This window comes from Acomys russatus, chromosome 11 (assembly GCF_903995435.1).
Source record: "Acomys russatus chromosome 11, mAcoRus1.1, whole genome shotgun sequence".
Lineage (NCBI taxonomy): Eukaryota > Metazoa > Chordata > Mammalia > Rodentia > Muridae > Acomys > Acomys russatus.
In genome coordinates this window covers 53097406-53125307 of record NC_067147.1, presented here as the reverse complement: position 1 = coordinate 53125307, position 27902 = coordinate 53097406, and the positions used below count along the sequence as shown (strand labels likewise).

The 27902-nt window shown below is 48.7% G+C and overlaps 1 protein-coding gene across 1 annotated transcript in view; it reads left to right on the top strand.

Moving 5' to 3' along the window:
• The window catches only part of Pcnt (pericentrin), a 109614-nt gene that overhangs the window by 56880 nt on the left and 24832 nt on the right, over window positions 1-27902 (top strand). The window contains 13 exon segments of the mRNA XM_051153263.1: window positions 1339-1542; window positions 3204-3374; window positions 7246-8097; window positions 11064-11747; window positions 12973-13075; window positions 15271-15431; window positions 17613-17777; window positions 20037-20204; window positions 20763-20955; window positions 21862-22010; window positions 22013-22146; window positions 22239-22389; window positions 27418-27861. Coding sequence (XP_051009220.1) covers window positions 1339-1542; window positions 3204-3374; window positions 7246-8097; window positions 11064-11747; window positions 12973-13075; window positions 15271-15431; window positions 17613-17777; window positions 20037-20204; window positions 20763-20955; window positions 21862-22010; window positions 22013-22146; window positions 22239-22389; window positions 27418-27861 — 3579 coding nt within the window.

Sequence of the window (27902 nt, the reverse complement as noted above, 5' to 3'; positions counted from 1 at the left end):
TTCACCTGCCTCTACCTCTGACTGCCTGTGCCCACCCCCGCTTCCCCTTTTTCCTGCAACTCTTTTTTTAATCTTTTAAATTATTTTTATGTTATATACATTGGTGTTTTACCTGCATGTGTATCTGAGTGAGGGTGTCAGACCCCCTGGAACTGGAGTTACAGACAGTTGTGAGTCACCATATGGCTGCTAGGAATTGAACCTGGGTCGAGTATCCAATGCTTTTAACTACTGTGCCATCCCTCCAGCCCCCTCTTTTTTTTTTTTTTTTTTTTTTAATTTAAGAGTGAAAATAAGATGTTGTACATGGTGGCTCATACCCATTTGTAACTCCAGTTCCAGAGGATTCAACACCCTCTTTTGACACAGGCACACACACCTATGGTGTACTTACATACATACGGGGAAAACCTGCATATTCACATTTTTTAAAATCTGAAAAACTTAAAAAAAAAAGAGTGAGAATAAGCAGGTGAGGCGCTGTCCTGAGAGAGATGAGGTGAGCAGCAGAGCAGCCTAGCCCGGGGAGCCATCCTGAAAGGGTGAGATGAGCGGCAGAGCAGCCTAGCCCGGGCATTCAGAGTCCCCTGAACAGAGCAAAGACAGAACCGTGCAGCCCTGTAGGGGTGGCAGGATGCAGTTCAGCATTGACACATGAAGAACCAGGTGTCATAAATAGCGAGCTGTCAGGTCACGAGGTCACGGTCCCCTTGCTGCTTCCAGGAAGAACTGAAGGGAGGCGAGCCCTGATCCAGGCTGTGGCATGTGGCATGAAGCTTCAGGCGCCTATTCTATAACTGAAATTACGTGTTACCTCTTACGACTGGGCATTTTTCAGTCTTGTTATTTCTCGTAGGTTCTTTCTTGTCACGCTCTTTTTATTTGAACTGCTGAAGTAGTGTTCCCTTCTTTTCTGTCAAAATAAGTTTTATTTTACTCATACACTTGGGGTTTCATTTTGTTCGGGGGTTGCGTGTGTCCTCAAGAGAGAATGCCTTCTTCAGCAGTCTGTTCTGATCTGCCTGCAGGCCTCACAGAGCACCGAGAATAGAAACAACAGAGCCCTTGTTAGTTGATTTTGTTATTGGCTGCTTTATTTGGAAGATTTAAATTTTTTTATTTTTTATTTTTTTTGGTTTTTGGAGACAGGATTTCTCTGTGCAGCCTTGGCTGTTCTGTCCTCACTTTGTAGACCAAGCTGGCTTTGAACTCACGGTGATCTGCCTGCCTCTGCCTCCCTAGTGCTGGGATTATAGGCGTGTGCTACTACCCAGCTGGAAGATTTTTTTTTTTTTTAGCTGTCTGTTAGGTTTCTTATACATTTGTTTTTATGTTTAGGTGGAATTATTACAAGAAAAACTGAGAGAAAAATTAGATGGGTTTAATGAATTAATCATAAAGAAAGATCTTGCAGATCAACAATTGTTAATCCAAGAAGAAGAAATTAAACGTCTTGAGGAGGCCAATATCAACATACAAAGGCAAATGGCCGAGCTCCAGGAAGAGCTGGAAAGGCAGAAAAAAAACATGGAAGAACTCAGAGTAAAGGTCTGCATGTCCTAGTCGGGGTCAAGTACTAAGCTGGGTGTGGTGTAACATGGGTGTGTCATGTGGCTTTGTGGGTCAGGTCATACGCGTAGAGGTATGTACGGGCATGTGGCATGAGACTAAGGAAGGGACTTGTACTCTGGACCTTGTAGTAGGCCTGGACAGATGTCCCTAGTGGCTTCAGGGCAGCAGGCAGGTTTTGTCAAGATACAGCCAACTCACTGCCTAGAATCAATTCTCTCTCTCTCTCTCTCTCTCTCTCTCTCTCTCTCTTTCTCTCTCTCTCTCTCTTTTCTAGTCAGGACTTAAAGATAGGAGTTTTCGGGGTTTTTTGTTTTTTTGTTTTTTTGTCATCATAGGTTAAAAAGTTGCTTAGAAAGTAAGACCCAAAGAGAAATATTATTCAGTAGTCAGTAGCTTGAGGGAGACCCCAATCCTGCCTGCAGGGTGGTCCTGGAGTTCTCATGAGTTCGTCAGATGTGAACTTTTTCAGAAGTGCTAATGGGAACTGGGTCTCCACAGGAACCGGCACCTGCCTGTTGCCACTCCTTGTGTTTGTTTTGTTGTTTTGTTGAATTCTCCTGTTTGACCTGTGCTTACAGGGTTCCTGCCCTCCTCCTGTCCTTCCCGTAGCTCAGGCTAGGGCTATTGTAATATTATTCTTTGGCTTGAATTCACTGCACTTTTTTGCTAGTAAGGGATAGGAAATGCCCATTTGTCCTCCCCACATCAGACCACTTCCTTGGCATTGTGTGCCAGCTGTTTTACTCCCTAACATTTTGAGAGCATTTATACCATGTAAGTGTTCTCTAAAGCCTTTATAAAGAGAATTGCCATCTTCTATGTGTATGTGTATTTTGCCCGCGTGTGTACACAGACACATATGCCCTTGGAGGCCAGAATAGCACATTGGATCCCCTGGAACTGGGATTATTGATAGTTGTGAGCTGCCATATGGGTGCTGGGAATCGAACCTGGGCTCTCTGGAAGAACAGCCAGTGCTGTCAACTGCTAAACCGTCTCTCCATTTCTCGAAGCCCTTTTCAGGCATCAATGTTTGGCATTTGGATATATTGTCCACATGTCTTATTCTTTTTTTTTTTTTTTTTTTTTTTTTAAGATTTATTTATTTAGTATGCAGTGTTCTGGCTGCATGTAATACCTGCCAGCCAGAAGAGGGCAGCAGATTTCATTGTAGATGGTTGTGAACCATCATGTGGTTGCTGGGAATTGAACTCAGGACCTTTGGAAGAACAGGCAGTGCTCTTCTCTCCAGCCCACATGTCTTATTCTTGTCACTTTCCTTGTACTTTTTTTTTTTTTCTTTCCTTGTACTTTTCAGATTGGTACTAGCCTATGGCCACTTACATACTCTGTTCAATAATTACTAGGAATTTCTCACAGCAGAGTCTAGTCACACCTCCTCTGGCTTTCTTCACCAGCGCGGCCTAGGATGAGCTCAGTTAGTTGTGCCCAGCACATGTAGTCTGGAGGTGCACTGAGTACAGGTATGCCCAGGAAGCACAGGTGTGTGCAACCTACCCAGTCTGCAGGAGACAGAACTATGGCTTAGATTTTTATGCTAATCGATTCTTTAAGCCTCCAACTCCTTAATTGTTTGCCTAAATAAACACCATTCCCACCCCCTGAAACAGGATAAAGAGGCCCTGAAGCAAGAACACACAAGCGACTCGCTGCTGACACCTGTGTCACAGGTCAGGCTGGGTGAGGCTGGGCTGCCTGTGCTTTCTCGGGGCAGCTCTTCTGGGGGTCTTGAAGCCCAACCAGAGGTAACAGGGAGGACACACCTGGAGCATGAGAATGAGGTGAGTAGCACGGGCTGTGTGGGACTGCCCAGCTGCAGTCCCATGTCTCGTTATGGCCCTGAGCACGTCTGCATAATGGTTCACCATCCAAAACCAGGTAGCAGCATTGTGCCGACCAGATGTGTACTTTGTAACTTTATCAGCCGTTATAGAACAATGACACCTACACTTAGTGCTTGGTACATATGTTAAAGTATTAGATAATACTCAGCACTTCTTCTCTTAGATGAAAGGTTTTACACTTAAAAGAACAGCTAGAAAAGATCAAAGATGACTTAGAATCTGGGTGTGGTGGCCAGGCCTTTAACCAAGTACTCCGGAGGTCGAGGTCGGCAGATCTCTGAGTTCAAGGGCGCTCTGGTCCACCAGGCAGTTTCAGAGACAGCCAGGGCTACACAGAGACCCTGTGTGTGTGTGTGGGGGGGGAGAGAACAAAAAAACAAACAGTTGAAAATAAGAATTAAAAACCTTCCCCACAGAAATGACTTAGTGAGGCTGAGGAAACACTGCAACTGCATTTAAAGTTTGACACACAGAGGACATGGTGTGCCTTCCTCTCTGATTGTCTTAGCAGTGAGGACAGCTGAAGTCCGTTCAGTTGGTGCTGGTTTGTTTGTTTGTTTGTTTGTTTGTTTTGGCCCTGGCTGGCCTTGAACTCAGAAATCTGCTTACCTCTACCTATTGAATGCTGGGATTAAAGATGTATACAACCATACTTGGATTTCTACTTTATCTTGTGATGGTTTTGATAAATTGTTTTTAAGAAGATGTATATTTTATTGAAGTTGTCGGACTTGTTGGCATAAGGAAGTCTGTAATCTTTGATTAGTGGTTCTGTGAGCTGCTCCTTTATTACTATAAATCTATATTAATAGCCCTTCTTTCAGTCTCTTTTAATGTATGAGAAGAGAAAAGTTACAATTTTTCATTCTCTGGACTTCCTGCATAGGAGTTTATCAACGTAGGAGTTCCTGTGCACTTAGGAGTGCACTGCCCAGGCCTAGAAGAGACGCTCCCTAGCCAGGTGTAGTGACCCACACCTTTAATCCCAGCACTCCAGAGGCGGTGGATCTCTGTGAGTTCAAGGCCAGCCTGGTGTACACAAAAGTTCCAGGACAGCCAAGGCTGCTATACAGAGAAACCCTGTCTCAGGGTACGGGGGTGAGGTGGGGTGAGGGTGGGGGGAGAAGCTCCCAACTTGCACTTACATTTCCATAGCTCCCAACATGTTTATTTCAATAGGTCACTTCCAAATGTGAGTCTTACCAGGTTTATGCTTATAAGAGAGTGGTGACTTTTCAATATTTCTTTATATAATCATGTCCTTTTTTTCTCCTTTAACCTCTTTTTTGTTTGTTTTGTTTTTGTTTTTCAAGACAGGGTTTCTTTGTATAGCCTTGGCTGTCCTAGACTCACTTTGTAGACCAGGCTGGCCTCGAACTCACAGGGATCCACCTGCCTCTGCCTCCTCAATGCTGGGATTAAAGGTGTGTGCCACCACGCCCGACCCCTCCTTTAACCTCTTAATACAGTGGACAGCCTGGTGACATTTCAAACACGGAGTCAGCTCACCTCCCAAGGGAACCATCACCTGCTGGTGGTGCACATGTCCATGTGCCGATGTTCTGTGACCACCAGGGACACTGACCTGATCTTGACCTCACTGAGTGAAGTTTTGTCTTTTCTATTTTCTGAAAGTGATATCCAAGATTGGTGGTATTAATCTTTAAATGTAAAGTAGAATTTTGTTTGTTTTTGAGACAGGATCTTTCTATGTGGTCCTGGCTGTCCTGGAGCTCACAGTGTAGACCAGGCTGGCCTTGAGTGACAGAGCTTTGCTCACCTCTGCCTAAAATTAAAGATGTGTACCACTGAGCTCAGCTGTGAAGGAGGATGTTTTCAGTGAAGCTGCCTGATTAACCTTCTTTATTGCTGTGTGATTGCATCTTCTTTCCATTTCCTTACTAATTATATAACAAGTAAAATTAATGTCCTATTGAGAAATTTAGAGCCATTCTTCCTTGAGTAGTTGTTGTTGGCTTTTTTTTTGTCTGCCCTATTTTCTCTTTGCTTAGTGTTCCAATTACAAATACAGTGCACATTTTTTATAATGTGGATCATTTAAGCCATGCATATGTTTTGGGTTTTGTTTTTTTTTTCACATGCTCAGAGTCATCCTTAAAGATCTTTTCGCTGGCCTGTGTGCAACACACAGAAAAGGCGAGCAGAATGGAGCTTTGTGCACATGTGAAGGTGTCTTCCTTACTTTTCTGGCCATGATAGGAGGCCATGACCAAGCAACTTCCAGTATCAGTGGGTTAGAATTCGTGACCATAATGACAGGGAATGTGGCGGCACACAGGCAGGCAGGAGCCAGGCAGGCGAGCAGGCAGGCAGGAGGCAGGTGGGCGGGCAGCAGACAGGCAGGCCGCAGGCAGGCAGGAGGCAGACAGGGAGGCAGGCAGGCAGGAGGAGGCAGGCAAGGAGGCAGGGAGAAGGCAGGAAGGCAGGCAGGAATGGTACTAGAGCAGGCACTGAGAGTTTTCATCTTGACTCCCAAGCAGGGGTCAATGAGAGCTAACTGGGAGTGGCAGGGGATTTTGAAACTTCAAAGTGCCTGCCCACAGTGACAGATGCCCTCCAACAAGGTCCTAATCCTCACAAACAGTTGTACTAATTGGGGACCAGGTATTCAAACCAGAGACAGTGGTGGCCAGTCTCATTCAAACTCAGTCTTATCTTCCGTGTCTTTCTGTCAGCTGTAGACATGACGTTCACGTGCAATGTCTATGTGGTGAAAGACTGATACCATCCAAACCAAACCCGAAATCAGCAGGCATGGGGAGGCAGGAGTGGTTGGGGAACTAAGTTTTTGGTTTGTTTTTGTTTTTTAAAGACAGGTCTCACTGTGTCAACCATGCTGGCCTCTACTTTCCAAGTCCTGGGCCTAGAGGTGTGCACCTACCATACCCACTCGCTTTTGTTGTTGTTAGTATTATAGGCCTGGTTTGTGTTTGAGTCCAAACTATGAAGTAGAGCTAGTGGGACCTTATGTTGTTACAGGACCCTTGATATTTTGGACATGTCTGAAAACTGTTAGAACACAAATTGGTTAGAATTTTTTCTGCTTTTGGTTACTATATGCGATGGTATCTTCACAGATTGGAAGCCGTACTGACATGTGTACCAATCCCAAGTTCCCACTTACTGTTTGTTGTGGACTCAGGAAGCTATTTCATATCTAAGTTGTGTTAAAGTGACTAGGTTAACTAGCACAGCGTGAGTGCATCCTTTCATGCCTAGCCGAGGAGGTTTCTGTGGTCCAGAGAGCAGTACTGGAGCCTGGCTCCATGGCTACAGCATCCATCACTTGGATGGCTGGAGGGATTGCAGGGGTGGTTCGTTCCTGCTGAGCCTCTGGCCTGTGTTCTCACCTGGCTTGTCAGCATGACACCTGGGGTTGAGTGAGGCTTCAGGATAATGAAACCAGCCAGTCAAAGGGTGATAGAGTAAGGCGCCTGTCTCGTTGGTGTAGGAGGAGGTATGTCCGTGTCACAAGTGGGCACAGAAGAATATAAGGCAGTACCCATCCTTGGCTGAAGAGCCACTAGGGTTAGAGTGTCTGAGTTTCGACACAGAGCTTTAGGCTGGGGAACATGTCGTGCTATGCTGGGATTCGTGGGCACCCTTCCTCTGTACCTAAAGAGTGTGCGCTGTGTTTGGATTTGCAAAGCCATCTGAGGATGGTGTTGGTTTGTCCCTGTCTCTGTTCTTTTCAGGTGTCAGGCCTCCTCGCCTCTGTGCACTGCAAAGGGGAGGCTCTTAGGCTAATTCACATGTGACGACCTTATGACATGTGTTTCCTCCTCAGGTTGTTCACAGTAGAAACTCAGAAATAGACGAGCTCAAAGCCATCATTGAAAATCTGCGGGAGAACCAGGAACAGTTGCAGAGGGACAAAGCGGAGGAGATCGAGCAGCTCCAGGAAGTCATCGAGAAGCTGCAGAGTGAGCTGAGCCTCATGGGGCCCACGGTACATGAGCTCAGTGACCCCCAGGCTGGCAGTCTGCACAGCGAGCTGTCCTGCCTCCAGGCAGAGGGCCTGGGTAGACAGGCGCTGCGGAATGAGCTGGAAGCTGCGCAGGCAGCCAAGGAGGTCTTTGGGCAGCTTCTGGCTGACCAGGCCCAGGAGCACAGCCAAGCGCTGGAAGCATTGCGGCGGCGTCTACAGGATGCGGAGGATGCTGCTGCAAGGCACCTGACTGAACTAGAACGCTGTGTGGCCCTCAAAGAGGCCGAGGCCGAAGGCATGGCCTCCCGGATCCAAGACTTTGAAGCTATCCTGAAGGCCAAGGAAGCAATCATTGTGCAGAGAGACTTGGAGATCGACACCATGAACAAGTGGAAAGTAAGCCATTCCCTTGAGCTGGAGGCCATCCTTCTGGCTCTGGCACACTTCCGGCACACTCTGGAACAGCAGACCTTTGCCACCCCAGGGGAGCCTTCCGAGCTCCGGCAGCTGCGGATGCAGTGCGCTCGCCTCAGCCACCAGCTGCAGGTGCTGTCCCGGCGTTTCCTCAGGTGCCAGGTGGAGCTGGACAAGCAGCAGGCTCCTGGAGCGTCTGCTGGCTGTGCCGATGCACAGGCTAAACATGATGATCAACTGGATCAGGACAGTGTCAGCAGGGGGCTAGCCTTGGCTCCTCACAGCTCAGCCCCGCAGGTAAGTCCTGGCCGTTGGGAGCTACAGTGGGCAGCCTTCTGTATCAGAGCTGGCAGTATGCAGGGGCTGCTGGGGCCAGGCACGGATGCTGGCTTGTTTTTTTTAACTCTACCTTCACCCCAGCGGCTTCTGTCCTTTTAATTTTAGTGACTTCTTTTTATTTTGGACATTGGGCTCCTGTTGTCATTTAGTGGCCCCTGGCGGGCAGAGAAGAAAACCTGGAGTTCGGGGTCACCTGGGCTCAGTGGTTCCCCTAGTGAGTCCTACTGGGTGTCATTATTTTGTATAGCTTTAGAATCATTAGCATTTTAAGTCACTTAAACTTTTAAAAACAACTCTTATAATCTTTTGGGTACTGTATATAGTAGGTCACTTAGAATTAATTTCACAGCTTTTGTGTGTGTTCAAATCAAATGGTTTGTTTTTTAATAATCCTATCCCATGAAAACTAGTCTAAGGTCATTTCATTTTGGAACAGAAGGCCCTACCCAAGATGCCTTTTAAAGTTGTACCAGTCCGACTGAGTTGAACTTTTAGGGGTTAGCTGTCCACCTGCTTCTGTTGCCAGCTGCTCTGGCCTCTCCTTCCCTACCACAGAATTCCTCCGACCTCAGTCCCCCAGATGTGCCTGCTGTCCAGCTGTGGGTAGTGAGAGAGGCAGAAGCATCTCCCTTTAGTGTGTCTGCTTGCTGCGTAGAGCTAGTGCTCCAGTGGTCCTAGGGGCGGCCAAGCTGCACCTGAGTCCCTGATTAACCCAGCTGTAGCTTTAGAGTACAGTTTACAACTCATGGGTCACCCGGCCCCTTTGGGGGTGTCAAATACCCCTCTTCACAGGAGTCGCTTAAGACCATCAGAAAACAGATATTCACATCACGGTTCATAACAGTAGCAAAATTACAGCGATGAGGCAGCAACAGAATAATTTTATGGTTGGTGTCAGCAACATGAGATGTGTTAAAGGGTCGCAGCATTAGGAAGGTTGAGAATCAGTGCCCTTAGAAGCTCTCTGTGTTTCCTCTGGTCAAGGATAATCTACAGTCTGCCAACGTCCTGGTGACACTAAAAGATGCCAGCCTCTACAAAGCCGAAAGTGTGATGTCGGTGCTCGCTGCCTGCCAGAGGCGACTGGAAGCAGAGATGCTGTTGGTGAAACACGCAGTGCACTTGAGCATGGAGGAGGACAATGGGGCTCTGGAAAGGATGCAGGTGCGTGCGCTTATTGGTGGCACCAGTGGATGTTGGCTTGGGATAAGATGGGCTGGGCCTGCCCATCCTCAGTTGAGCTCAGCACATGGGGCATGTCATGCCTGGGTCGCTTATCCAAGGTGGGCGTGTCCCAGGGACCACATCCACATAGTAGTGTCTCCTCTGAGTCCACAAACCCTGTTGTAGTGATAGTCTGAAGTCTGCGTGCGTGTGTTTTGTTCATGTTATGATCAGATTGCCCCACCCACCTTCTGTCTGTAAAATTTTTACCATGTTTCATTTTCTTTCTTTGTTTCTTTCTTTGTTTCTTTCTTTCTTTGTTTCTTTGTTTCTTTCTTTCTTTCTTTCTATTCCGAGACAGGGTTTCTTTGTGTAGCCTTGGCTGTCCTAGACTCACTTTGTAGACCAGGCTGGCCTCGAACTCACTTGGATCCACCTGCCTTTGCCTCCCAAGTGCTGGGATTAAAGGCATGCACCACCCCACCCGGCTCTGTGTTTCATTTCCATTGCCCCTGCTGGTGTTTCTCTAACTTTGAAAGTCTTTAAATTTGGGTTGTTTTTGTTTTTTGTGGATTTTTTTTTAGCCGTGTTGTTTTTTCCTATAACTTTTGCTCTAAGAAAGGTCATTTTTTACTCTGGGAAAGAAGGGTCCCTGGGGGAACGTTGGATTGTTTGAGGGTCAAGATTTAATGAGGAAGCAGGTGGCAGTGCTTTCCAGGCCCCATGCACCCAGCAGTCCTCGCCTTGCCCCTGCCCTAAGGTGGAGAGGCAGCTCCCTGTCCTGGGTGTGCACTGTGTGTCACTCAGCAATACCTCTATTGGAACAAGGTCTTCTTGGTGAGCGAGTACCCGTGGCCCGCTGACTGACGCTTACAAAACAGGGCCGTGACTCCTTAGGCACTTGTGGGACTCAAAGGGTTCTTAAATCTGGTCGTTCTCAGTACAGGAGAGGTACTTGGAAACCTTGGAGACAGTGATGGGGCCTCTCACGGGAATGTTGGGTGCATCGCTAGAAGGCGGAGGCCTGGGACTCATACACCACTCCTGCATGTGTCATGTGCACATTTGTGTCTGAGAGCGTGAAAGGCGTAGAGTTGCACTGTTGGCTGGATCCAGGCTCAGAGCTGGATCTGGACTTGGGCTGTGATTCTGAGAGATGCTGTGTCCATCCCAGGAGTCCATTGAGCGCTCTCAGGGAGCACACTGTGTAAAATGTCTCACCAGCGTGAGGCAGCAGACTGTCCCCGTGCGAGCACTCTCAGGGAGCACACTGTGTAAAATGTCTCACCAGCGTGAGGCAGCAGACTGTCCCCGTGCTTGTGGTAGCTTCATCTGTGTGCCTGTAAGAAGGCTTAGCCTATGGTACCACTAACAGTGCCAGGTGCCTGGTGACAGAAATCTCACCTCCATTATAGCAGTTAGTTTTTTGTTTTCCAGTGTTTGGATATAGAACCTTCTAGTCCCTTTTTTCTTTGAATCAAATCAAATCAAAACAAAAACCAAAAACCCCAAGTAAAATCATCACAGACTTTGGTTATGCTGCTTGTCATTAGGCGAAAAACAAAACCAAAAACCTTTATGCTTTAATTCTGTTTTTCATGACATTAAATAAGCTCGGCATCTTACCTGTCTGGAAGTTTTGTCATGGATCCTACCCATAGGTGCTCATTTTCTGAAAACAGCTCGGGAACACTAGAGAAATAACGGTGAGGCGCCTTAAACTTCAGCAACTTCTCTTTGCACATTCTTTTCCCTCATAGGCTAAGGAAAAGCAACTGGAAGACTGTCAGCTGGGCAACGCCAATCTCATAGTCCAGGTGAAACAACTCCAGGAAAAACTGGACCACTTGGTGCATTCCATGGCCTTCCGGGACACCAGCATGGAAAATCCCAGATTACAGCAGCCAAACCTGTCAGAAAATGGCTCAAGTAATAACTGTCCTAATGGTGAAGAAAGTAAGGCATTGCCCCCTGATGATGTATTTAATATTGACAAAACCACATGGGATGTAATTGACGTTACTAAAGATCAGGATCTGTTGCTCCAAATTGAAATGCCAGATTTTGCCAGCCAGGACAAGCTAACATCACAAGGTGGACCTCTTTCCTCACAAACCAGTGTGCACAATGACCCCCTGTGCACTGAGGAGGCTGAGCCTCAGAAGGACCCAGTGAGGGCCCTGGACCTGTCTTCCTGGAGTTCCCCCGAGGTCCTCCGGAAGGACTCAAGCCTCGAGCCTCAGCACAGCCTCCCCCTGACACCCGGCACTGGCACCGTGAGCCTGCACAGCGTGGACACCTCCTCACTCGGCTGGACAGAACCACTGCTGCGGGCCGATGGGTCAGGGATGCTTTGTTACCCGGGCAAGTCAGCACCAGGACAGGCCCCGCTGTGGGCAGTGGCTCCTTCGGTTGAGATCCACCATGTGGAGAGGACAGCTACGGTAGGTGTCTCCCCACACTCCCTGCTGCTGCATTTGTGGGTGGTCAGGGTTTTCGAAGGGGTGCATCACAGCAAGGCTATTGTTGGCTCACCTGACAGGAGGTGCTTCATAGTCGCTGAGGAGCCTGCTTTTCAGAAGAAATCAGTCCTCCAGTCGACTGTTGCAGGGGCTCCTAGATCACCTCACTCGTGTCGGAAACATGAGGGGCGGGTGCAATCCTCAGAACTTTACGTGGTGTGTCTTCACTGACATTAACTCTGAGTATCAGAGTCGTAGCTCTCGTGTAATTTACAAAAGGACTCACTGTCGGAAGTGTTTGAGCTCTTGTGTGTGCGCGCGCGCGCGCATGTGGAGGTCAGAGGTCAATGTCCTGGGTTCTCCTGCTTCAGTTGCTCTCTACCTGTTTTGAGCTGGTGTCTTTCAGCAAACCAGAGCTTCCTGTTTGGGCAAGACTGGCAAGTCCCAGGAATCTTCTTGTCTGCACCTTCCAAGTGCTGGGATTGCAGCTATGTACCATCCCGTCTGGGTCTTTATGTGGGTGCTGCAGGCAGGAACTCACTCTCTGCTGACTAAGCCATGGCCACAGCCCTAGGTTTATTTATAGCAGGAGTCCATGTGCGTCTACGTGGTTACGCATGTGATGCTGATTAGCCTAAGAACACTTCAACTGGTTTTTCACTTTAATTACATTTTTCTATTTTTGAGATTTTTTAAAATATGAAGATGCTGTTTTGGGATGCAGGTTATCTAAGACACCCATGCACTAACATTTATGCACAGGATTCAAGAATCTGAGATATTTTCAGATACTTGCAGGTATTATTATAGATGTTTTTTGGTTTTTTTTAAGTTTTATGCAGTTACTTTTTATTTATTTGATGTGCATGTGTGTTTGTGTATGGCACATGAAGGTCAGAGAACACCTTATGGGGAATGGTTTTCTCTTTTTTATCATGTGGGTCCCATAGTTTACACTTAGGCTGTCGAACTTGGCTGCAAGTGTCTTTACTCACTGAGCCCTTTCTCCATCCCTTAAAAATATTCCTGGTGCTGACTGAGTTGTCGGCCGCACGTGTTCCCAGCCTATCCAGGGTATCTGTATGTTCTGAACGCTTTGAGCTGGGTTCTCCCTGCAATGCTGGTCTACTCTGACTTCAGTAAGTTTTCATCTGTTGTTATTTACTGTTTTGTGACCAAATAAAAATCTGCCTCTCTGTCTGAATAGGAGAAGGACGTTGAAGACTTCATCGTAACATCTTTTGATTCTCAAGAATCATTAACATCCCCTTCTCATGAGTTAGCAAGAAGGAGTGATGGGAGTGGCAAAAGTGAGTCGTCAGTCATCTCTCCTCTCTCTCTCTCTCTCTCTCGTGTGTGTGTGTGTGTGTGTGTGTGTGTGTGTGTGTGTGTGTGTGTGTGTGTACACATTCAGAATAGTACAAAGGATCCACCATGTCCTCTCTGCTATGCAGATGCGCTGTCACCTACTTGTGCCCTGAGTACGGGTTGCCAGCATGCTGCTATTCGTCTCCTAAGAATGTCATTGTGTTTTGTGCAGTCAGGGGCCCCACACCTGTACTTTATCTTATCTTTGGGTAGTAAGCAAATTGTGCCCCCTGCACAGAAAACACAGGAGAGCAAGAACAAGTCAGGTCTTAGCTTTTCCTACCTCCCCAGCCTGCATGCGGAGCAGTCCTTTTTCCAAGACATGGTTTCTCTGTGTAGCCTTGAGTGTCCTGGACTCATTTTGTAGACCAGGCTGGCCTCGAACTCAAAGAGATCTGCCTGCCTCTGTCTCCTGAGTGCTGAGATTAAAGGTGTACAGCACCAAACCCTGCTAACCACTGACATTTTCAAAGATCAGAAGTAGGAATTGTTCATGGGGTCTGGCTTTTTCATGAAGTTGAACAAAGGCTGTGGTTTCATCACATCGGGAGGTTCATGGGGTCAGTTTGGATCCCACGGGACACAAGTTGTGTCAACCAGGTCTTCCTCTTCAGAGGGTGAGTGTCCCTTGGAAAAGCTGTGGTGATCCGTGTTTCTGGCCTACTGCCCTTGTCCTCCAGATTCCTTCATTAAAGATGCTGGGCATACTGTGGTCTCGGTATTCATAACTTCTTCTTTAATGGCCGTCTTGTTCCAAGGCAGTAAATGTGGCATGTTTCAAATCACTGGTGCCTTTTTCAAGAATCTGAAAGAATGAGATCATAATGAAATGCAGTTTATTGGGAATTTAGTATTTGTAAAAGGCTAATTAATGCACAGGAAACGTTTTACATTTCGGTTTCCATTTACTCAGTTGGAGCACATGGTTGAGCAGTTGAATGGCATGTGCTGTGTTCCTAGGGGAACTTCCATTTTGTCCCCAGTTACGAGGCTCAGCATTCCTTGGGGACATCAGTGTCTTCATATTTGATTTATTTTCCCATCATGCTTGCTATTTAAAATAGCATCTAGCCAGGCATCGTGACACTCACACCTTTAACCATAGTACTTGGGAGGCAGAGGCAGGCACATTTCTATGAGTTAGAGATCCAGTCCCAAACAAAACAAAAATAAATAAAAAATGGTGGAGAGGTGAGGTAAGAGGGAGGGACTGGGAGGAGAGGAGGGAGGGGAAATTGCGATTGCGATGTAAAATAAATAAATTAATAAGAAATAAGAAAATAATATGGCATCTCAATGTAGCAGTGGATTCCCCTTGCCAGCCCTGGAGGCCTGTGTGTCCATCTATGCGAGTGTTAGCATGCTAAGGCTGTGAGCTCCTGAGCGTCAGCTTTGGGGTCCTCACCTCGTGCTTGAGAATCCACTGGCTTTCCCTGTATGTGTTAACTAATTTTTCTAAGATTTCCTTTTGCTTGCTGCACTTGATATCATCCCAGCATACTTTGGTGTTAATACCTCCATGCGTGTCTAAGAATATGGACTGACCTTCCTCAAAGTGGAGAGCATTCACTCCCTGAGGGTCCGAGCTGCCACCTCCCTATAGGCTGGGTGCTGGCGGGAGAATGCCTTCCTTGCTGGACCTCACTGGCCAGCACGTTCCTGCAGGCTTTCCTGGGCTATTGCAGGTTATAGGGCCAAAAATCCAGCTTCTACGCTCCCAGGGGCTGTGTCCAGTGCTGTCCCTGTCCCAACTCATGTCAAGTGAGACATGTCCATCCCACTGCTCTCCCCTCCTCTAGGCTTGGTGCTCTGTTGTGGGTGTGAAGTCCCTCGGCCTTGGGTGTAGTCTGGCTGCTCCTCAGTGCCTTCTGGGGTGTGGTTGCCAGTGGGGATGAACATGTGCATCTGCGTAAGGGGCCGAGATAACCCTGAGGTTCATGTTACGTCACAGACAGTTAACATCAGACGTGCAGCCTAAGCTTCTCCTTAGCTACCCATTTTCCTCCAACTTGCGTTTTAGGGAATTTGTTCCCACCTTCGCCTGCTGCTCACAGGTGTTGTGTGTGGCATCAATTGCTGTAGCTGTAGTTGGAAAGTAAGCGCTGTGGCTTGAGCTTCTGACCCTGTGTGCCCCTAGGTGGTAGCCCTGGCATTGCTACAGTGATGACCATAGACTCAGGAGGACCCGAGACTCCCACCACTGGCCTTGCAGCTGCTGCTACTGTTCCTTTGTCTAGAAGGTCTGTCCAGTCCCCAGGAGCCATGAAGGAGAAGGAAGCCCATGCAAAGCACATGAAGGTAAAGCCCCAGAGCTCTTGTCCACGCGCACTGGCGACCCACAGCGCCACGAAAAGCCTGTCCCTTCCTTGTTGGCCGACCTACACCTGCCCTTTGCCAGATGGTGAGCCTCACCCGTTGGCGGGCCACACTCTTCCTGAGCCATCACGGAAGCGGGAGTCCCACCTGATGGCCCTCTTCTGTGGTGCCGTGCAGTCCCACAGCTGGCGGTATCTCCCTAGGGAGGGGCCCTGAGCTTCTTGCTTGAGGGTCTCAGAACTGGCTTGTTCTCTGTGCAAGAATACTGTTGTCTTTAGAGGACAGGGAAAAGCTACTAGCTGCCATTGAGCAGTTACGTCACTACATGACAAAGACATTGATATCAACACGGCTAGGTAGGTAGACGGTATCATCCAGTATGGTGTCTTATTCAAATAAAAGACATGTCCCAGAACAGTGTTTTATTTTGCAATAGGGTCTTATTGTGTAACCCAGCCTGGCCTCTAACTCAGCCTGCTTAGTGCTGAGATTGTAGGGATGCGTCATCACACTCTCTAACTATATTTCTTTAACATATGAGCATGGGTGTTTTGTCTCGATGTGGTTTGTGTACTACTTGTGCGCCTCTTGTCCACGGTGTCCAGAAGAGGGTGTCAGAACCCCTGGAATTGAACTTGCAGATGGCTGTGCGGTGTGGGAATTGAACCTGTGTCTTCTGGAAAACCCACTAGCACGCTTAACTGCTGAACCATCTCTAGCCCCACCAGCAAATAAAACAGCTTTAATGTTAAGAATTTGGAAATTATGTTTAAAATGAAACTTAATTTTATTCCTTTCAGAATGGAAACTGAGGGACTAGGGAAATCACTCAGACATTCCATGCTGGCATGAGGGTCTGAGGGTCTGAGGGTCATGTTAACACTCACATGAACTCAGGCCAGGGCAACTTGTGCCTGTAATCTTAGCTTAGCAATAGCACTACACAGGCCAGCCAGTGTGGCTAAAGGTTCCTGAAGTGATGAGCTCCAGGCTCAGAGAGACATTCTGTGTGGAAAAATAAGCTGAGGAGAGACAGAAGATTGTACTTGACATCAACCTCCAGTCTCCATGCACAATATGAGTGCATGCACGAGTGCGCGCGCACACATACACACACACACACACACACACACACACATAGCTCATACACATGTGTATGAACACACATGTACACATACAGAGTCTACATATGCACATGTATGAGCACACAGATACACATACACACATTCTCCATACATATGCATTAGCACACACATGTACATGCACACAGTCTCCACACACATATATATGAGCACACACACACACATGCACACACGTACACATGCATAGAGTCTCCATACACATATGTATGAGCATGCACAAATACACAGAGTCTCCATACACATGTATGCGCGCGCACACACACATACAGACACACACACACACACACAGTCTCCATACCTGTATGAGCACACACAGTCTCCATACACATATGTATGAGTACTCACAAGCGCACGCACACACACACACACACACACAGAGTCTCCATACAAATATGTAGGGGGCACACACACACAGTCTCTATACACATATGTATGAGCACGTATACACACACAAATAGGAATTGGAATAAGTGATTGTCTATTGCTGCGATGAAACACCATGACCAAAGGGCAAACCGGGGAGGAAAGGGTTTATTCAGCTTTCACTCCCAGATCCTGTTCATCACTGAAGGCAGTCAGGACAGGAACTCAAACAGCAGGAACCGGGAGGCAGGAGCTGATGCAGAGGCCATGGAGGGTGCTGCTTCCTCTTCTGCTCACCTTGACTTGCTCAGCGGACTTTCTTATAGATCCCAGGACCACTGACCCAGGGATGATGGCTCCACCCACAATGGGCTGAGCCCTTCCCCATTGACTACTGATTGAGGGAATGCCTTACAGCTGGTTCTCATGGCGGCATCACTTCCACTGAGGTGCCTTCCTCTCTGATGACTCTAGCTTGTGTTCTTAGTGTCTCTCCTAATTATATATGGTATAAAACACTGAAAAGAGGCTTCTAGTGTTTTCTATTTAAGCCACCTAACAAGATAATGTGGATGAGTCGAGGTGGTGGTAGTTCAGTGTGAGGAGGATGGTTTGGGCTGGCCTGTCCCCTTCCTCATGTGTGTTTTCCCTGCTGTAGGCGTTGCTGCAGATGGTATTTGATGAGAGCCATCAGATACTGGCCTTGTCAGAGAGCCAAGATCTGCCTAGTGCACTGAGCAAGGGTGAACCACGTGATCCCCTGGATGGCTTCCCAAGGGACAAGCAGGCTCTTTTGGAGGTGACACCTGACAGAGGAGAGAAGGTAGGAAATTGCTGGTTCAGTGAGTGGGAAGGAGCCAGGTGTGGTGGCAAGGCTACATCAAGGCCTTGCTCTAGGACCTGCTCATAATGTGATAGTGTGTCTTTGATGAGCAAGCCTGCTCCTGGCCGTAGCTCCAGGAAGCACAAAATACCCAGCAGGGTAGCTCCAGACAGCTCTGCGCATGTTCAGACCGGAGCCCAGCAGGTGCAGCAGCAGGAAGAGACGGTTGCCCGGCGTTGTTAGCTGTTTTCCTGTTGCTATGATACAGCACCATGACTGAGGCAACTTAGAGAAGGGACAGTTCATCTTGACTTGTCCATCACGGTGGGGAGGCGTGGCAGGAAGCAGCAGTCATGGTGGCAGGAACAGGACTCTCACCCCTGCCCCCCAGTGACCACTTTCCAGTAAGACCAAACCACCTCCCCAAACAGAGCCATCACCTGGGGACCAAGTGTTGAAGTGCCTCAGACTTTGGGGGATACTTGTCACTCAAACCACCACAGCCAGGTTTCGCTCCATCACTTTCACTTGTTCTGATACCAATATTTAAAAAAAAAAAACCAAAACCATTTATCATGTATTGCATGTAGGGGGGTGTCACATCACGTGTGTGGATGTCAGAATGTGTGAGGGAGTTGGTTTTGTTTCTTCTACCATGTGTTTGCTGGGAATTGAACTCAGGTCATCAGACTTGGCCATAAGAGACTTTACGTGCTGAGCCATCTTGCTAGCCCCTGATATCAGTATTTTTTAATTTATTTCATGTGTATGGGTATTTTGTCTGCATGTATGTTTGTAGACCACATGTGTACCTGGTGCCCACAGAGGCCCGGAGAAGGCGTTGGATCCAGTGGGACTGGGGTTACAGACAGTTGTGAACTGCCATGTGAGTCCTCTGGGAGAGCATCTCTCCAGCCACTAACACCACTATTAAGATGATGATGATGATGATGATGATGATGATGATGATTTCAGAATTTCATTCATATTTTGATCAGTTCACTCCCATCCTTAACTCTTTTTTTTTTTTCCGGATTCATCCCACCTTTCTTCTTTATGCTCCCGATTTGTTCTGCCCAAATATTCTTGGATATGTAGTTGTCTTAGTTAGGGTGACTATTGCTGTGAAAGAGACATCATGACATGGCAACTCTCATAAAGGAAAACAGTTCATAGCGGCCGCCTTACAGTTCAGAGGTTTATCCCATTATTGTCATGGTGGGAAGCATGGTGGCATGCAGGCAGACATGGTACTAGAGAGGAAGCTGAGAGTTCTACCTCTGACAGGAAGAGAAAGCCACTGGGCCTGGCTTGGACACTTGAAACCTCAGAGCCCACCCCTAGTGCCACACTTCTTCCAGCAAGACCTACTCCGTGCCTGCTTCAGCAAGGCCACACCTACTCCAACAAGGCCACACCCACTCCAGCAAGGCCACACTTACTCCAACAAGGCCACACCTACTTCAGCAAGGCAACACCTACTCCCAACAAGGCCACACCTACTCCAGCAAGGCCACACCCACTCCAGCAAGGCCACACCCACTCCAGCAAGGCCACACCTACTCCAGCAAGGCCACACCTACTCCCAACAAGGCCATGTATCCCAATCCTTTCAAATAACAGCACTCCCTATAAGCCTATGGGGGCCGTTTTCACAACCACAGTGGTCTGCACTGGTGAGTGTGCAGCCTACAGCAGTGACCCTCTCAGAGAATTGGTGTCAGCAGTTGGGTATTTGTCTCTCACTCCTGAGTCATGCTGGGCAGTTTATGCCTCCTCTTCAGTCAGCCTGGATTCTGCTGTGCTCCACCTACTCAGCTGCTGTGAGAAAACCACAGACTAAACAGTTTACACTGCAGGTGCTAGTTCTGGCCTGTGTTTGAGATGAGACAGCGGCCTGCCACTGGTGTACAGTTGCCGCCTCCAGCAGCCAGTGCTCTTACCTGTATAACCACGGTGTGGTCGGGTGCAGCCCCAGGGTGTGATCACGGTTAATCTTAGAGATACACTGTCTCTCACTTTGGGGATTGGGGCTGGCTGTGTGAATCTGTGGGGCACGTTCAGTTCTTAGCACTCACAGTGCACACTGGTGAGAGCACGGACACTCTGATCCTTTGCGTGTGTGTGTGTGTGTGTGTGTGTGTGTGTGTGTGTGTGTGTGTGTGTTTTTAAAGCAGGCACCTTTCACATGCTAGGCAAGCCTCCGCCACTGAGCCTGCACCCCAGCCCAGCACTGAGCCTCCTGTTTGGCATTCCCAGGAACCTTTGGGAACACACCTTACATGGAGTGAGGAGTTTTTGCGGGCCATACAAGAAGTGTTTGCCAGGGAGCAGGAGAATGCCGAGCTGTCCCCGAGACCCTATGGCTCCGACCTTGGAGGGCGTAGCTCCCTGTTCAAGAGTCTGGAGACGGTACTTCATGAGCAGGTGAGAGACAGCCTCGAGTGTAGGCTTCAGTTTCCCACCTTCTGGAGAGAGGAAGAGAATCATGATTTAGCAAAGTTTGGGCTTACGTGGTTTTTCTAAACTTTGGAATGTGCTGACCACTGGCTGAGGAAACCCCGTGGAAAATCACGCTTCCATTTTGTAGGCACTAACGTGCTTGGTGGGTCTTCTTCCCTGGGTCTTTCTCCCTTGGACATGACTGGCAAAAGAACAGGCTCTTGGGGCTCTCCTATATTATTACCAAGCATACGACACGTGGGGCCAGAGGACATGAGCGTGGTAGGACGCTAGGAATCCTGCTTGTGTCATGCCCACAGATAAGAAGTCCAGACCCGACACTGAGGGGCTGATACAGCTGTATAGCATGCCCCAAGCCGTGAGGGAAGGTGCTCAGAGGCAAGGCCATCAAACTTGGCACAACAGCAGGGGCCGTGCGTGTGTGAAAGGATTGACTGTGCAAGATGAGACGTGCCAGGCCGCTGCCTCCTAGCCTGGGTGCTTGCCATCTCACAGCCCTGTCTGTCCCTCCGCACCCTGCAGGGAGACCTGCAGAAGGTCCAGGAACACCTTTGCCTGCCAGACAGGAGCAGCCTGCTGTCTGAGATCCAGGCTCTGCGTGCTCAGCTCCGCATGACACACCTCCAGAACCAGGAGAAGCTGCAGCAGCTGTGTGCGGCGCTGACGAGCACAGAGGCCCGAGGAAGCCAGCGGGAGCACCAGCTGCGAAGACAAGGTGGGGGCCACTGCTCCTGTCACTTTATGCAGTGACATGACACCTTTTACCCACACCTGCCTTTTACGCCACACCTACCCTTGCTCGCCCTGTCAAGGGATCAATTAGACAAATGGGGTTGCCAGACTCTCAAATGTAAAGGCCCCCTGACTCTGAGTGGGTGTAAGTGTTTGGGACTCTGGGGATCTCTCAGTGGAATTCAGGACCTTGTTGTATGTAGGTTTGCAGATTTAAGAAATGTTGTTAGGGTTTTTCTAGACATAGTGTCTATGGACAAATGGTGTATTGCTTTCTGGCCATTGCATTGGTCAGGCCTTGGCGTGACAAGCTCCTTCACATTCAGTTGTTCAAAGTTTTGTGTGGGTCAGTGTCTCTGGGTCTGTTTAGCTTCTGTCACGTAATGACTCTTGCACTGGGTCACGTGCATGCACTCAGTTTTGTCTGTGATGGGAGTCGTGCTCTGCAGTCTGGAGCCCTTTTTTGATTCTGATGTTGGCAAAACACCAGCCTTGTAAGATCCAGACAGTGTCCCTTCTCCTGTGTTTTCAGACGGCTGTGTAGAACCAGCCTAGAATCTTCCTGAGGTTCTGGAGAACTTTTCAGTGAAGCCATGGGGCCTTAGTTTGTCTCTGTGGCGGGTATTTGGTGTGTGAGGTTGGTGGTGCCATAGGTCTCAGGGGCCTGCTCCGACCAGAGCACTACTTAAGAAAAAACAGGCTCAGAAGACAGAGGAACATGCCCCTGAGTGGCTGCCTGAGAGACAATGGCTTCTCGTTCACAGAGATACCCTTCCTCCCTCACAGGAACTCATCTGCACCAGATCCACGTCACCGTGGCTTGACTTAGCTGGTGTGGCACCCTTGGGCCTCTTGGCTAATGCCATCTTAACGTTTTCGTTTCTCTCAGTTGAACTGTTGGCGTACAAAGTCGAACAGGAGAAGTGCATAGCGAATGACTTACAGAAAACCCTGAGCAAAGAGCAAGAGAAGGCGAGCGATGTCCGGAAGCGCCTCATGGTGGAGCAGGGTGCGGTGCAGGACCTGAAGTCAGAGCTGCACACGCCTGTAAGCAGGAGAACACGAGGCTGCTGGAGTCACTGGACAAGGTGCAGCAGGAAGTCCTGCGGCTCAGGTATGTGTCGCGGCTGTTGGTGGAGGCCACAAGCTGGCTCTTCATCTGCTTCACTGGCAGGCACCCGGTGAGAGGGACCCCTGCCTGGATGCTGGATGCTCCCTTTGCACAGGGTGGAGCGGGCCCCGTTGCTACCTGTTGTTTCCCCACAGAGCCATGCTGGACGGGAAGGAGAGCGAGCTGAAGGCTGTGCTTGAGGAACTGGAGTGTGAGCGCGGGAAGGAGCAAGCCCTCCAGGCCCAGCAGGAGGAGCAGCGGCTGCAGCACCTGCAGCGGGAGGGCCAGAGCTCCAGGGCCTTGGAGGTGACCGCTTTTCTTACCCTCTTTTACGGCAGGCAGCCCACTTGAAAGGAACTTAAGACAAAACAAGGCTGTGGTGTTTTATTTCTTGCATCTTTGACATGATAACATAATTGCCTCGTTTCTCTCATTCCCTTCCTATGAAGCCCTCCCATACACCTCAGTTTACTCTCTTTCAGATTCGTGGCCCCAATGCCACCTGCTCAGTCTGTATAATGTTACCTGAATATACGGTACTAGGGCTGACCGTCTGATCTTGGATAACCAGTTAATATGCTCTTCCACGGGGAAGACTATTTTTCCTGCTCCTGGCATTCCTTAGTTGCCTGTAGTTCTTTGTGTAGAGTTGAGACCTCCTCCTGGCCTTTCCCCATCCACTTTGGCATGTCTGTTGTTGTCCTTGCTCAGCGCACGGTTAGGCAGCCATGTTGATGAGGCTGAATCAGCGTAGTTTCTGAGATTGCTTGGAGACACAGTGTCACAGTAAATTCCCTGGCCTCTGGCTCCAGGAATCTTTCTGCACCCTCTTACCCGACGTTTCCTCTGCCTTAGTTGTGGGAGTTGCTTCATAGATGTATCCATCGGGACCGGGTTCCACAACCCTGCATTTTGATTGGTTTTCTGTAATGGTCGCCATCTGTTGCAAATAGACGTTTCCTTGAGGGGCAAAGGCTGCACCTACCTGTGGGTATAAGACATACGCTTAGAGCATAGTTGGGGTTTGGTAAAGTAGCTAGTGTAGACTCTCCTCCAAGATCCATGACTCCCCAGCCCTGGGAGTTGGGTAGGTTCCCAGTACCAGGCTTCGTTGCCCTCTTTTTGCCTGGGCCTTAAGTCCAACTAGAAGAAAGCTCTTGTGCACCACCAAGGTATGTGTGGCACTCCTGTATGTACCCTCCGAGTTACTGTGCCAAGCGGTTGTCACTGTGGTTCATGGTCATCACAGCTGGCTGGACACTCAGTTGCTTCCCTCCTTCAGAATCGTATGTGCTGCCTTCTGGCTTGATGAGAGCCAGTCCTCAAGGAGAAGATGTCAGGTCAACTCCAGCCCAGCCTCTGGCCTCTGGCCATGTGTCTGAAGGACAAGGTGTTTCGTCAATAAGGACTTGGCATTGTCCCCTTGGGGAATGACCAAGAGCAACAGCCATAGCCTGTAATGGACTGCCAGTCTCTTGGACAACACTGACTGTCTTAGTTGGGTCACTACTGCTGTGAGGAAACACTACTACCAAAAGCAAGTCGGGGAGGAAAGGGTTTACTTGGCTTACACCTCCATATCACCATCAAAGGAAGCCATAGCAGAAACTCAAAGCAGGCAGGGACTTGGAGGTAGGAGCTGATGTGGAGGTCATAGAGGATGCTGCTGTTAGCTTGCTTCTCGTGGCTTGCTCAGCCTGCTTTCTTATAGCATCCAGGGCCACCAGCCCAGAGTGGCACTGCCCACAGCAGACTGGGCCCTTCCTCACGCACCACTAAGGTAGTGAATGCCCTGCAGCCCTGATCTGAGGAGAGATTGTCTCAACTGAGGCTCCCTCCTCTCTGATGACTCTAGCTTGTGTCAGTGTGACACACAACCAGCCAGCACAACTGACCAGCAGCTCAAAAGGGGGCTTCTCGAGCCTGGTGTTGGGGTTTTGTGAGGTAGTTGGTGGGTATTGGAGGGACTATTGTCAACCAAATGAGAACATTTTATTCAAACTATGTATCTATCTTTATATACAGACTGACATGTATTACAGTGTCTTTCTTTCTTTCTTTTTTTTTTTTTTTCTTTTCTTTTCTTTTTGTGGGGGAGATAGTTAATCGCTTGATTCCTTTTGACTTTTCCAGACCTCCTTACTGTTATTTTGCCTTTCTTCTCTATTTTTTTCCCTTCCCCTTCCCTAATTTAAGTCTCTTCCCGGGGCCTGGAGAGATGGTTCAGTGCTTAAGAGTGGCACCTGCTCTTCAAGAGGTCCTGACTGAGTTCAATTCCCAGCAACCACATGGTGGCTCATAACCATCTATAATGAGATCTGCTGCCCTCTCCTGTAAAGTACTCATATACAATAAATAAATAAATAAATAAATAAATAAAAAGCCTCCTCCCCGCCAGGCAGTGTTGGTGGACCTCTGAGTTCAAGGCCAGCCTGGTCTACAGAGTGGGGTCCAGGGCAGCCAGGGCTACCCAAAGAGAAACTGTCTTGGAAAAGCCACAAGAAATCCCCCTCTCTTTTCCATTTCCCCTATTGGATCGCTTGTACCCTGCTGTTCCTCTCTATTTTTCCCTCACCCCCATCCTGTGTGGTCCCTTTTTACTTTGCTGCTTTCTGAAGTTACTCCTCGGTACCTGCTCCCCTCTGCCTGTGTGGAGCTGGGAGCTTCAGATGAGAAGGGGCCTGTGATGGTTCTGTTCTGCTTACCTGACTTGATGATATGCATCCATATACCCGCACGGTTCATGATTCCATTTCTCTGTCCAGCTGAAGAGCATCCCATAGTGTATATGTACCACATTTTCCTTATCCGTTAGTCGGTTGATGGACATTTAGGCTGTGTCCACTTCCTCACTATTGTTAGTGGAGCAGCAGTGGTAGTGGCTGAACAAGTGTCTGTGGAGTAAAATTTTGAGTCATCTGGGAAGAGTGGTGTAGCTGGGTCGCATGATAGATGTATTTTTTAGCATTTGAGACTTTTCCCACACTGCTTTTCCACAGTGGCTGGACCAGTTTTTCAAGTTGAATTTATTGGGTTTTTCAATTCCATCTTTATTTCTGTTGTGCTTCTACCTCCTTATTGAATTCTGTTCCACTCCTGCATTGTCCTCATCTCTTCCGTCAGCCTTAGGTTTGGGTTTTCCTAGGTCTCACTCCAACGTTGAATTGTGTCTTCCTTAAACTCTCTGAATTCTTTGAAGTTGATGGTTGTCTTTTGAAGTCTGTGAAGTCAGTTAGTTCCTCTAGGTAGTTCTCACCGGCAAGCCTGGTAGAGTTCAGAGAGAAGACACTGGCTGGATCTCTCATGTTGTTGCTATTCCTGTGATGGGGTGGGGCATGTGGACTTGTTCTGTTAGTCCTAAGTCTGACAAGGATAAAGCAGGTTGGGGCAGAAGAGAAGCTATGCAAGCAGCTTGGGGATGGCTGGGGTGGCGTGAGGGCAGGTAGACAGAGGGCTCTGGGCGGGTGTTCATTTATAGCTCCTGGTCTAGTCCCGGAGCATGGGGCATGGCTAGCTGAGTGGAAAGGCTGGATGTGGTTGAAGGGATAAGGTCCTATCAGAAGCCTAGAGATTGGTGCCTGTGTAGGGTGGTCAGACTAGTTCAAGGCGCTGGATGTGGGGCCTGGGCTAATCTTGGCAGGGTGGGTAAAGTGGGTGAGTGAGGCAGTTATGGAAACTCATGGGTCTAGATCTTGCAGGAGGCTGTGACTGATATGACTGGGTGGATAGTTTGGATTCAAAGCAGAAGGGACCTGGCAGATAAGAGGGGTCCTGGCAGAGTCCTAGATGTGGGTTGTGGCTCAGGCCGAGGTGGCCAGACAAAGGCAGGACACTGGATGTGAGGGACCTGTGCTATATACCCGGCACTTTGGAAAGAAATGTGTATGGGGAGGCCGAGAGCCTCAGTGGCCTAGACCCTTGAGAACGTGTGAGATTTGTCTGGGTAGAGAGGATGTGGCACAGAAGGTGGGTGGTGGCAGTTAAGGCAGCTCCTGGCAGAATCCTAGAGATAGCGTGCAGCCCAGGCAGGGGTGGCCAGACTAGGCCAGGGCACGGGAATTAGGACCAAGGCTATATTATAAGTGAGATAAAATAAAATCTAGCAATGGCCGGTGTACGCCTTTAATCACAGCTCTCAGGAGGCAGAGGCAGGCTGATCTCTCAGTTCGTGGCCAGCCTGGTCTACAAAGAGAGTTCCAGGACAGCCAGGGCTATTACACAGAACAGCCCTGTATTGAAAAACAAAAAAAACAGGGCCTGGAGAGATGGCTAAGAGGTTTAAGAGCATTGGTTGCTCTTCCAAAGGTCCTGAATTCAACTGCCAGCAACCACATGGTGGCTCACAACAATCTACTATGACATCTAGTGCCCTCTTCTGGCGAGCAGGTGTACATGCAGGCAAAACAATGTGTATATATAATAAATAAAATCTTAAAAAAAAAAAAAAATTAAAAAGAAAAGAAGAACCAAACCAAACCAAACAAACAAAAAAAATCTAGCAATGGCAAAGGTGGGCCTCCATGATTTATGGCAAAATGATAAACAGCCTTGCTCATTGTTCCCAGCGATAGCTCTTTTTTTTTTTTTTTTTTTTTTTTTCAGCGATAGTTCTTGAGCACTTTTTTTTCCCTCTCTCTCTCTCTGTGTAGTTCTGGCTGTCCTGTACTCCATCAGACCAGACTGACCTCAGACTCACAGAGATCCTCCTGACTCTGCCTCCTGAGTGCTAGGTTTAAAAGCATGCGCCCCCACGCCTGGCTATTTACTTATTTTTCAAAGTGTTTTCTATTTAATTTTTGAGGCTTTTTACAATACGTTTTTATTAGATTTTTCCCTCTTCCCCAAGATCATGCTCTTTCTCTTAAAAAAAACCAAAACTATAAAAAAGCATGGATTTTGATTTGATTAGTCAACTACTCATGAATACGAGGCCCGACCTGGAGTGTGGCTGGGACACCCAGCGTCACACAGCCTCCCTGTGGCTCTCTGGGTGATGTGAGGTCCTCACACAGCAGCTGCGTGATGAGCACATGGCATCCTGTAGCTCACAGCCTGCCGCTACAGTGTATGACTTTAAACAGCACACATCTTTGAACATCCTGGTGGTGTGGGGTTTCTAAGAAAGGGAGAGAGATGTGTGCACGTGCTTTCTCAGTATTGCTTCCACACAGTATTTCATCCATGCAAGTCCCGCGCAGAGTTTTACCCATAGGATAACTCTCAAAAGTTGTGATTTCTGGGTTAAAGAATAAATAAGAATGCCATCCAGATCCTTGTCCTCTCGGTATTCATCGTTACTGCCTTGTTTCCGCGCCCCCCCCCCCCCCCATGTAGGAATTGAAAATATCTTTGGAGAAGCAGCGTGTTCAGAATAATCAGCTGTGCGTTGCTTTAAAGCACGAGCGTGCGGCCAAGGACAACCTGCAGAAGGAGCTGCAGATTGAGGCCTCGCGCTGTGAAGCCTTACTGGGGCAGGAGAAGGGCCAACGCTCCGAGCTGCAGAAGAGCCTGGAGGCCGAGAAGAGCCGCTCCCAGGAGCTTTCCGAGGCCCTGCAGCACGAGCGGCTGCTCACGGAGCAGCTGAGCCGCACCGAGGCCTGTGCCCGCCAGGAGGCCCAGGTGCACCACGGCTTGCTGCGGAAGCTGAAAGCAGAGAAGGCTCGGGTGCTGGAACTGGAGAGCATGCTTGAAAAGGTGCAGAGGCAGGCTGTGCACACGCGCCAGCAGCTGGAGGCTCAGGCTCAGGAGCGCTGTGTGGAGCTCAGGAAGGAGAAGGAGGTAAGTGGTCACCTGCAGTCAGCTATGCCTGCCCTGCCCAC